Source organism: Haplochromis burtoni, unplaced genomic scaffold (assembly GCF_018398535.1).
Source record: "Haplochromis burtoni strain Fernald_Lab_line unplaced genomic scaffold, NCSU_Asbu1 Contig_6, whole genome shotgun sequence".
NCBI lineage: Eukaryota > Metazoa > Chordata > Actinopteri > Cichliformes > Cichlidae > Haplochromis > Haplochromis burtoni.
In genome coordinates, this window is record NW_024582367.1 from 2,124,869 (window position 1) to 2,136,025 (window position 11,157).

Sequence of the window (11,157 nt, forward strand, 5' to 3'; positions counted from 1 at the left end):
CCCCTGCTGCTGCTGCTGCTGCCGCCGCCACCACCACCTCTCTTCCTCCATCCCGTCCAACCAAAATCCAGAGAGAGGGCGGCCGGCCAGCCAATCCGGTGCGGCTCCCAAAGAAAAGCGTCACTGCACATTTGGCCAAAGTGTTCAGCTTGTTAGAGACAATGAGAACGTGGACACCACTGACACCTTGTGGTGGTTTTTAAACGCTTTTTTTTAATGAAAACTTTTACAACCACTGAAAGCTGATTTACGTCCTTATAGATGTACTTGTTGAGGGGTATAATCACGTAAAACTCAAGCTCGGATATTCACAATTTAAATTATATATTCCATGTTGTGTCCTTGCTAGCCGGGACAGTTTTTCATCATGTTGCCTTCATGTTCTCCTTTGGCCCTCTGCGTGCAGGCCACACCAGCTGAAAGCAAGTGAAGAAAAGGAAAAGTGGTCAAATAATCAGATGGGAAAAGTCAAGCCAGGGAGACAAAGAGGAGGGGATCCCTTTATTCTTTTGTGTGAACCCTGTCCACCCCCCCCCCCCTCTCTCTTTCTCCTTTTCGCTGTCACACAGCCATTTAAAGACCCCTAGCTGCTATTGTGGCCATAGACACCAAGACGCTATAGACAGGCAGAGACATCCTATTTACCACCCAAAGTAGCAGGGGGTGAGTCTGGGGTTTGGGGTCATGCAGGAGGCAGCGGTCATCCCCCGGTCAACTACAGTAGGTCATTATTCAGCCCAAGCCAATAGCCCAGAACAGCGTCCGAGCAGCCCACCCCCCAATCCATTCTGCTTAATTATTATAAATGAGGGGCGGCGTAAACAGCCATCATTACAGACACTCAGTGGCATACACAAATCCACTTTAAATTGCTATTAAGTTAAGGAGCTATCTGTAATCCCAGGCGTGCATTAGAAAGGAGCGAGTAGGTTTTCTTTTTATTAAATCTCATCGTCCCTGAGATATTTTCAAACGTTCTCATGCTCTGTCATGTTTCCAATTTGAAGCCAATTCGCTGATTTAATTAAAAGCCCACTTGGAAAAAAATGGACACCAAGTAGCCATTTCCATCTCTGGTTAAGCCGAGTTATCATCCGTGTTTCCGAGTAGATTTCGACCTCCCCACCCCATCAAAATAAAGAGAAGATCCTTCTACCCTGAAGTTTCAGGTGTTATCAGTTGTGAAGTGTACCTGTGTGAGCGGCGAGGAGGGCTTGCTAACCTGATAACAGGTTACAGATGGTGTGCTTGTGCCTGGCTGAGGTGTCCATGTTTCTTTATTAGGGTCAGCAGTGATGGAAGAACTGCAGAGAGCTGCAGTGCATGTGGTGGAGAGCGGGGAATAAAAACAGAGAGGATGCAGGCGGAAAGGTTGCTACAGGAGAGACGTGGAAGAGAGGAAAAAGAGAAGGTGGAGGAGGGGGTTGGAAATGGGGAAGGAGGGAGGGAGAGATTGTAACACCCAGGCGGCGGGTTCAGCGGCAGGGCAATGAGAGACTTCCTGCGCTCCATCATGCCCAAGGCCTGCCTCAGTCAGCTGGTGGCCGAGGAAAGATGCTTCATGTGTCAGGCTTATTAGCACTCCCCCTAGTTTGTATGCATTTGGGATTGCACGAGTGTGTGTGTGTCTGTGTGTGTGTTTCATGTGTGTGAGGAAAACATGTGGTCAGGATCCGTGCAGATTTTTACACGTGAAAAAGGTGATTTTTTTTTTTTCTTACCTGACACGAATATTGAAGATGTGTTTTGTTTAGGCGGATAATGGTGGCGTGACACGACACCTGCCTTCGCCCACCGCCCTCTGTCTGTCTCTCTCGGTCGCCACATCCAGCCAACCTCGACTCACCTTCTCCCCGCTTCGAGGCTCGGGGTAGCTGTCAATCTGTCCTGCGGGTCGGGGAGCCGTGAGCGATGGGCCTATCAGAATGCCACCATTAGCCAGCCCCCTGAGTGGTAAATAAACGATCGCGCCGGTACACTGCAGGTGTTGTCATGGCAACCCACTCTCAGTGCCAGCCCCGCCCACACCCGTTCTCCCCCATCGCCACCCCACCTCTCCTCTTGGTGGAGGAGTCACCGGGAGGTCAGCGAGTCAGCGTGCCGCAGCCGCCACGACACGGCGCTGTTTGCCCCCCACCACCACCACCACCATCACCACCACCTCTCCTCCCCTTTCAATCTGCGCCCAGGTTGCAGCAAACACAGCCTCGGATACGTGTCACCTCAGCACACGTTTCCCAGAAGTCAGACCCCTCAGGGAAACCTTATTTTTCCCCCTCACAAGGAACATCTTCCATTTTAGTCCCGAGCCCAAATGTTTATCTGTGCCCCGTTTGCGAGTTTCACGGCCTGAAAGCCAAAAAAACCAGAGGAAAACAAACAGAAGGGTGGGGAGTGGGGGCATTGAGGAGCCTAGTTTTTGTCATTTGGATAATTTAGTCTGCAAGCCTTTTGGAATGTCCCTATTACAGCAGGTGTACTCTGGATGAACCCATTTCAAGTGTGAGGAAGATGGACTCTGCACGCCTGACAGACTTCTACCGCCATTGGCACCCACTCCGTGATGTAGCAGTTGTATTAAAATGGCGACGCTGATAATCCAAAAGACCTTTCTCAGGGAGAATTTGAGACCGACTGCACAGATGGGCCGCGGAGATAAATAAAACTCTCTGTCACTACGGTTGGTGGAATAGTGCTGCGACGCCCCCAAGGGAGAGAAAAACTGTTTCGCTCCCTCTCTCCGATGCCTCCCCCCACCGTCCGTCTGTCTGCCCTCTCCTCCTCCTCTCCTCACGTTCTCCGAATGGGAACCGGAGCCAGCTTTCCGCAACCGGGCTTTTCCCTGCACGGTCTTATGGGGAGCATAAAAAGGCCATTTCGGCCCTAACTTTCCCCTTCGTTATGAGCTCAGACACAGCGAACTGTCAGTTTGTCAGAGAGCCAAGCACACTGGAGCATCCCAGTCAGAGCTGTCAGAGAGGTTTGCAGGGGGAAAACGATGAGGCCTGGGTGGACAATCTGCTTATTGTGGGTACCTGTTTGTGCTGTTAGAACACTTGAGCCTTGTGGTTTATTACCGTCTAAGCGGTTCATCCATCCTCGCTGTCCAAACACCGCTCATTAGCTGCAGGCCTCATTCCTCTGGCTGCAGAGAGGTGTCAGGTCCGGATGATCGGCTAAACCTCCTACACGATGCCTTTCATCATGTCAACAGAGTGCGCGTGAACCAGAACCTGAATCTGAATCTGAGGCATGCACTCAGCGGAAAAACCCACCAATTTATTTTACATATGTGTCTGCACGTGTGTGATAAACTGTCCGCACAATCGCGTCGGGTCTGAAAAAGAGGAGAGATGAGTGGCACTGGGGTTTCTGCTCCAGCAGGGTGGCTTGTGCCCCCACTGCCAAGCCGATCGCTTTCCAAATATTGATCCAGTACAGATCTACTCATAGCCCGGCTGCTGTGATCAGATCATCATGCAGCGGTTCAGTCATGTTCGTTAAATGCTTGAAGCAGCTTCATTATTTCAATGTACAGGTCTGGAAGCAGTGCAAACTGCTGTGTTCCCTGTATAAGTGTATATCAATTAACTTACTTACATTTGATTCGGCTTAGAGTTAACTGCGATTCTTTCAGCTACAAATAAACACACACAAAAAAATCCCTGTTTTCATAGAGATTCTAGTAGATTTCCCCCATGATAACCAAAGCATATGTTCAACCTCTATTTATTAATTTTTAAAGCCAAATTTTAGCCTCAAATAAATTTGCCTACATTATATTTTTAGGGTTTTTCTTCTAGGATGTTTTCTTTCAGTTCAGCAGATGAAAAATCAACATTTCTGGGGTTTCTTATCTGCACAAAGACTCATATGGTTTTCAGTCACAATACATCCTCCAGATCGATATTTATTGTTTGTTCTTAGCTTGTTTCAGGTTTTTTTTAAATCCCCATTATTATGCTTCTGAACTGTCCTAATTGTAAATAAAAGCTGTAATCATAAGTAATGAAAAAAACTGGTGTTTATGGGATTTTTTTTGAGGCACAGTGGATTTAATCGGTCACCTTCAACCAGCATTTATATTTTCTCTGAACATGCGCGTGAAATAATCCGTCTTTTTTGTGTTGTTTTTTTAATCACAGTACAGAAATGAACCCTCGTTATAATTAGTCTGGGGAAACGGGCCAGCTGTGGCGATGGCTTTGGAGCGGTTAAAAAAAGCTGTTTTATTGTAGACACTCGCTGTCTCGATAGCCTTGTTTACCGTTTGCCTCATTTTTTAATGAAAACCCTGGAGGCTAATACACCAAAAGTGTCCATTAGGAGTGTCGCGCATGACTCTTTGTGGACGGGACCACGCTCGCCTGGATTTCCTGCACCAGAGTTGACTTTAAGCATTTGTAACCTGATAGTTTTTCTCTGGGTTTCTGTGTTAAAATAATTCAAATGTCTCCTCTTGTGTTCAGTGGTGTGTCAAATCAGTATCAGTATCAAAGTGCAGGTTTTATGCCTGATCCCGCTTTGTTTACCTGTTCCTAGACGTCCTTTGAGCCTCACCGCTCTGTTTCTTCTTTTTTTTGGGGCCCAGGAGTACAACATTCACGGGTGGTGGGTCGGCGAGCTAAACGGCACCGTGGGCATCGTCCCCAAAGACTTCCTGCAGCCTGCCTACATCCTCTGAGCTCCAACAGGTACCGAGGTACTCTCTTATCATCAGCATTATGGACCATTACTGTGGCCTAATACACAGAAACGGTCCCCCTGGTACTCATCCAGATTGCCACTGAGGTATATGCAGTCGTTGACCTGCCATTTATGGCATCTGCTGGCTGGAAGAAGTACTGCATAAAGCAATCCGAGTGCTGCAATGGGCAATGGGCGAGGATAAATATATGCAACAGAGGCATGATTACAGCGTCAGTTGTCCTATTTAAGAAAATGATTCCCTAATGCAGTCAGATAGGTGCAGCTTAAAATGAACACTGAATTATTAATGCGTCTTTCTCTGATACGGTTTCTTTTTCTTCACAGCGCTGCGGCTGCCGGCACGTCCTGCCATGAATTACTCTTGACACATCTGTCAGATAAGCGTTTGGCATTTCAAAATTATTCCCCTTTTATACCAATGTAAATTATTATATTATCACCTAAACCTGCTGCAGCTGTACTTACTCTTGTACACTATAAGCCATTTATAAAAGCCTGTTTAAAGAAGAAAAAAAATCAAAGTGCACACTAGAGCTGGAGTAATTAGTCTGTTAATCAGTTTTGATAAGTGATCAATCGTCCTAAATGTGAGACTTCTCATTTTCTTTATAAGTCTCAACCACTGTGTAGAAAATTCAGAGAAGTGCCAAACTAAACAGTGAATGTGTTAATTCAAATAAAATGACAGACATCAATAATTAAAACCACCATTAGCTGCACTTTTGAGTGATTAAGAATGTTGCATGCATGCATTTATGAATCCACTGGATAAATCTGAAAACAGGACGTTGATTGTTAGTTTATAAATAATTTCCTCATAACTGACATAAGAAACAGTAATGTAAAGTATTTTAATGTAAACTCTGCTCAGAAATACTAAAAATAAAATATTGTGTGCTTTTGTTTCTGTTCTAAAGAAAAAGGGGGATTTTTAAAACTGTTTATTTGGAGCCACTAGGTGGCAGGCTTGCTTCAATGTCTTGAGTCGTGTGTAAAAAGCTGTTTAATAACATGTCGTGACAGTAAAGAGGACAAGGTTTTATTGAAATAAAATAAAATAATCATGTGCACATGTACATGGATACCATCACTCACATTATCCTCGTACTCTTTGACATCTGTATTTAAACAAAACTCAAAATAAACCCCTGTAGTTATTACCAGGAACAAAACCAGTGAAACGTTAAAATCCCTCCACAGCTTAGATGCAAACAGCTTATTAAAATAAAGTCTGATTTCTGTGCGAAACCTCACAAATAGAACCTGCCGGTCCCTTTTAAATGCAGCTTAAAAGAAGCAGAAGTGTTGTGGGAACAACGTCGCTGCCAAGATGCAGACAGGTTACAGGCAAGACGACCAGAATTTCCACAGCAGGCATTCAGGATGTGTTTGAACTCGCTCATTACGATGCCAGAGGACGACGGCACGATCACACTGGATGTTTCAGTGATCAAACAGGCTTAAAAATTTTGATATAACTGATAAATTACAGGATTTCTTTTAGTGATAACTCAGTTATTGTACCTTTGTATTTTTATTTAGCTTTTACTAGAATTTATTTTTAGCTTCCAGATTAGGTTTGCTTTGTTTTTCCTTTTTTTTTTTGTTAATTGAGGTTAAGTAAAATAAATATAAATATTAATTTATATAAATAAAATTCTATATTCATATTCTAAGATTAACCCAAGGTTGTTAGTTTTAACTAAAACTGTAATAAAATCAAGACTAACTGAAATTATATTGATAATGATGATTAAAATGAAATAGAAATAAAAAGAAAATTACTTTAACTTCAGTGTTTGTCTGGTAAACTTTTTGTTGTTTGAGATTTAGGATGTCTAACTGCCTCAAAAGGGAAAAGTTTGTACTGTAAAACCAAAAAAAAAAAATTTGACCAATGACAAATATCCTTTATATTTTAATATTTAGGTAAACTAAAATCAACACTGACACTAATAAAAACTGAAGTGAACATTTTCAAACCCACTCTGGGAATCAACAAATTGCACTGAAAAGGAAAGAAAATTGAAATAAAAATGAATTCGAAAATACAAAACTGCTGTACTTTAAGTGCATTGTGTAGCATGCAATAATACTCTTTACATGCAGATAGATGGAAAATCCATCATAAAATCCAGTGCATACAGAGTAATGAGTGATTTCAGACACACTCTGAGTTGTGGAGAGAGGAAAACACACAGGTGTGTTAATCATGGCTACATTTCACGCAGGGCAGGTCCTCTTTTTGGATGAACCTCAGTTGACGTGTTTCACAGGTGTCTGCTGTGGAAAAAGGCCCGCTGGAGTTAAAGCTCACATGTGTGAGGAAGAGTAAACTATTCTTAAAAATAACCTGTGCCCATCTTGCCTGAATGGAGTGTATAAATTATAAGTAAAAACTCTTAGTGTGTGTAAAACCATGTCATGGCCCTAAAGGTGCAAGGCATCCATTTCTACTTCATGAAGCTGTATAAACACAAAACAGGAATCACATTGTTACAGATCAGAAGTTCAAACTGGAGCCTCTGTGCATTTCACAGGTTGACTTAAGTGTGTTTTTTCCCCTCTCATCCTTCAGTAATAAATACCAGTTTAACACATGATCAGAGACGTGTGTACGGGGACTGAACTATGCGTATGCTTGTTCTCAGCCCGAGTATCATCCTGCGTTAGTGACCAGCACAGTGAAAGCTGTGAAGAATTAATACAAGCCGGGTATAACAGAACTATTTAACAGCATGTGAAGCACATTTAAAGAGCAGTTAGGTCTCATTTGAGGCTCCAAATGTGACGAGGAACTCTAGATTTAGAGAAAAGTTCACTTCGTTCAATGTCTGTCGTGAAAGAAATGTGTCAACTGATTATTTATTTTAGTGGCTTTCACCATTCCTCCTCTCCTTACTGGGAATTTAGAGATCCCCTTTTCAAAGAGATTTAAATAAAGGTTTTTCACATTGATCTTTTAAGTGCTGAATTTCCACTCTCTCTGTCCACTGTAGGAAGCAGTGTTGTGTTTACAAGTTAACCCCCTCCAGGGTTTTTCTAGGCTCAAAATGGGCCTCAAGAGTCAAAGTCAATGCAAAGACTCTGTGTTAACATGCTTTAACTTACAAAAAGAAAGAAAAAAGTCACAGTTCTGGTGATTTTGCTTTAGTAGAAAGCCAAAATCAATTTAGTGGGCACTAATTTTTTCATATGCAAGAAAAACCCTGACCTTGTGTTAGCATTTTTGGTTGTTTTTTTCTTTAATTAAATCAGGAAAACATCTCTTGATGGTCAGTATGAACAGGAACCACAAATTTCACTAAGTTTCAATACAGACACAAAGGAATGTGAACTTATCCTTTAATTTAGGTGGATATTTTTGCCTAAATTCAGCCCCAGCTGTTTCCTTACTGAAAGGCCTCAGAGTATGAACCTAAACTTAACTCGAGCACCTTCTGCTGTTCACTGAAGCCAAATGGAGAAGTGAAGCAGTCAGGAGGGAAATCAGATCCGGTACATAACAGAGAAATTCTAATGTTAGATTCATGCTGTTTTGGAAGTGTTATACCTACATGACTGAGAGTGTGAGGTGTGTCTCGTAACCCTGACGATATGAAGACGCTGTGTACGATGGGCAGAGTTTGGAACAGAGCGTTTGATTCAGTGGATCTATATTAGAGGAAGACTTAACTAATGCACCTCCACCTCCTGAGTCTCCTCTGAAGGTGAGAGCGTGGCTTCCTCCTCGGTACATCTACCGTCACCCAATCCACGAGCGTGGCTGGTTGCTAAGATACTAAAGTCTCCATTTTCAGTCAGATATCCTGCAGTTACAGCAGAGTTAAGGTCTGCAGATTTACTCAGGTCACTGAGGGTGTATTGCAGGTCCTCATCCTCCTGGGCAGAAAGGTGCAGTTTTTCATCAGGATATCCGTTCACCTGCAGGTCCATGATGTTCCTGCTGGATGCCTCCACATCTGACCAGCGAGTGGCGTCTTCAGGAGGAGTCTTCACAAAGTCGTTTGCAACCTGGATCGAGTCGTCTGCCTCCTCACAAACGCTTTCCTCATCACTGACCTTCACGATGCTGTCGTTGGAAGATGGCAGAGAGGAGCTGACCGTGTCGCCCTCGTCGCTTTCATCTTTGTTGCCAGCAAAATCCACTTCCTGTGTGTCATCACCATCCTTTTCCACCGCAGATACACCGTTCAACATGTGGGCCTCGTCACTGATTTCTGACTTGAGCAGCATTTCCTCGTTACCTCCTGCTTTGTTGCCTTTTTGGTCGTCTGCGTTGACTTCTAGAACATGAACCTCATTAACCTCAGAGATGACGGGATTCTCGGTACAGATGTTTTCCATAGCTTCCTGAGATCTGGCATCACTTCCTAAAATGTGTTCATCACAGTTATTTTCCTTAAAATCTAAAATCTTCTCAGAATCATCACATTTTTCAGGCTCACAGTTGACTTTTCCTTCATGAGCATCCTCATTACTCTCCTGCAGCTCCACCTTTTCTTCTTCACCTGGAGGTAAAACAATCTTCCCATCGGTCACACTGTCCTCAAAGCCGATCCCCGTGAACGTGTGCACCTCCACCGGAGTCTGTAACCTCTGCTGGATCTGCTCAGCAGAGCTAAGACTCTCTGGACTGTCCCCCAGATAAAAGGTTGCCTCTGACGGGCCGCTGTCCTCAAGAACCGTTTCAAGAACGGCCTCAAGATGGTTGCTCTTCTGGGAAATCCTTACTGAGCATTTCTTCCTATGGTCCTGATCATGGACCTCCAGTAAACCTGCTAGAGGGTCAGCGTCACCACATGAGACGAGCTCCGGGCTGATGGTCTCATTAGGTTGTTGGCAAGGTTGATGAGGAGCCGGGCTGTGGAGGAAAACAGGAACAAGGGTTTAGAAATTGTTCAGTTTAAACATTTTATACATTTAATGAGGAGTTGATACGTTGCTACTAAAGGGGAGAGGTGTAAGGAAAAGCTCTAGAATACGGAGACTATGCTGGTTAGCTCAGCTTAGCACAAAAACTCCAGAATGGAGAAGTAATCATCCAATAAATAAATAAATAAATCACAAAATCAATCATCCAATCCCAACAATTTACATCTTTTTTTTTGTAATGTGTTAAACAAGATAAAGAAGAAAGGGCTCTATATAACTGCCAACATTCAGCTGAATTAAGAACAAGCAGCAACATGTAGGGCTAAAAATCCGCAGTTCCTGTTATGGCCACTTGAGGCTGGCTGCAAATGAGTCAGTCCCCCATAGACATTGTTAAAATGCCCAACTTTACTACAGAAAAAAAATACAATGGTCTAATACAAAAAAAGGTTTTGGCCTCTTTGGGTAAATTTTTTTTTAACTCATCAATTTGGAAACTTCTAGACTTCACTTGGCCTTCTCCACCATATTTGTAGTACTTTTGGAGTATTTTTAAAGTGATCTGTTAATATTGTCTGCTTTGTGTTTAACTGAGCTAATAAGTTTGTGACTTTTGGTAAGTGAAATTCTAGATTTTTTATTGGTTATTTAGGAAAACTTAAAATTCAATCCTCTTGTGCAAATATGGATGCTGCTGGCTTAAAAAACAACAACAACATCAACGATGACAACAACAACAACAACATGGTAGCTGCTAAATGTTAATGCTGAGGCTTCAAATGTCTCAGTTGGTGAATATAAATAGTCTATTGTTTACAATCATAGACTGTATATAAATGATGGACAAACATATAGACATGTTATATCTACTCTCAGGTTTTAACATGGAAGTCTATTAGATTGGCTCACTTTTGGAGTGAGCCTCAAGTGGGCATTAGAGGTACTGCAGTCATTGTTTTTAGCCTGTGACATTGGTTGCTGTTTGCAATACACCCGTATGCATAATCATCTCTGTAGGTACCGTCCTGATCTTTTTCACTTACCTTTCCATTGATTCGTAAGAAATGGTCAAACATGGCTCCTTGATCAAATCGTCCTCCTGTGCCTGAGCTAGCCCCTGATTGGACGAGGCATACGTGAGGATGGCATCTGTCACGGAGTAAGGGGTGTGGCCTTGGACACAGTCCTGGATGTGACCGACTGGCAGCTGGGTCTGTAGAAAGAGGTGGAGCTGGCTGTCTGACAGACAGACGGTCATGTGCACCACTCTACAAAAAACAAAAAGAAAAAAAATGACAGAGGTAAAACGAGATTAGAAAATGCTTGTTTAGACGATCAAATACTGATTTTAGAAGAAGGAGAACTGACTTGTCCAAGAAAATCTGAAGTCCCTTTCTTCTCTTCTCCAAAAAGTCCTCATTGTTGAAGGAGAAGAAGGATTTCCCTGGAAGATCTGGGACTGGTCTGTAAGGATCAGTGTTGGGTAAGTTACTTTAAAATAGTAACTTAGTTACATTACTAGTTACTTCTATCAAAAGTAACTCAGTTACTTCAAGTTACTCGTTACTTTCA

General features: G+C 42.9%; 2 protein-coding genes across 5 annotated transcripts in view; one reads left to right on the top strand and one right to left on the bottom strand.

Moving 5' to 3' along the window:
- skap1 (src kinase associated phosphoprotein 1) overlaps positions 1–5,567 on the top strand; it is a 38,653-nt gene extending 33,086 nt beyond the window's left edge. For 3 of the 4 annotated variants that reach the window (XM_005913700.3, XM_005913698.3, XM_005913701.3), the window contains 2 exons: positions 4,592–4,694; positions 5,035–5,567. In XM_005913700.3, the coding sequence (XP_005913762.1) occupies positions 4,592–4,684 (93 nt within the window). In that variant the 3' untranslated portion in view covers positions 4,685–4,694; positions 5,035–5,567. Of the gene's footprint in view, positions 1–4,591; positions 4,703–5,034 lie in introns of all 4 variants that reach the window. The other variant, XM_042223561.1, reaches the window with a different exon arrangement.
- A 165-nt stretch (positions 5,568–5,732) lies between these two features.
- Positions 5,733–11,157, bottom strand: part of snx11 (sorting nexin 11) — a 13,908-nt gene continuing 8,483 nt past the window's right edge. The window contains exons 5-7 of the mRNA XM_005913873.3: positions 10,954–11,049; positions 10,629–10,853; positions 5,733–9,574 (exon numbers count right to left, since the gene is read on the bottom strand). Of these exons, the coding sequence (XP_005913935.1) occupies positions 8,386–9,574; positions 10,629–10,853; positions 10,954–11,049 (1,510 nt within the window). The 3' untranslated portion in view covers positions 5,733–8,385. The remainder of the gene's footprint in view (positions 9,575–10,628; positions 10,854–10,953; positions 11,050–11,157) is intronic.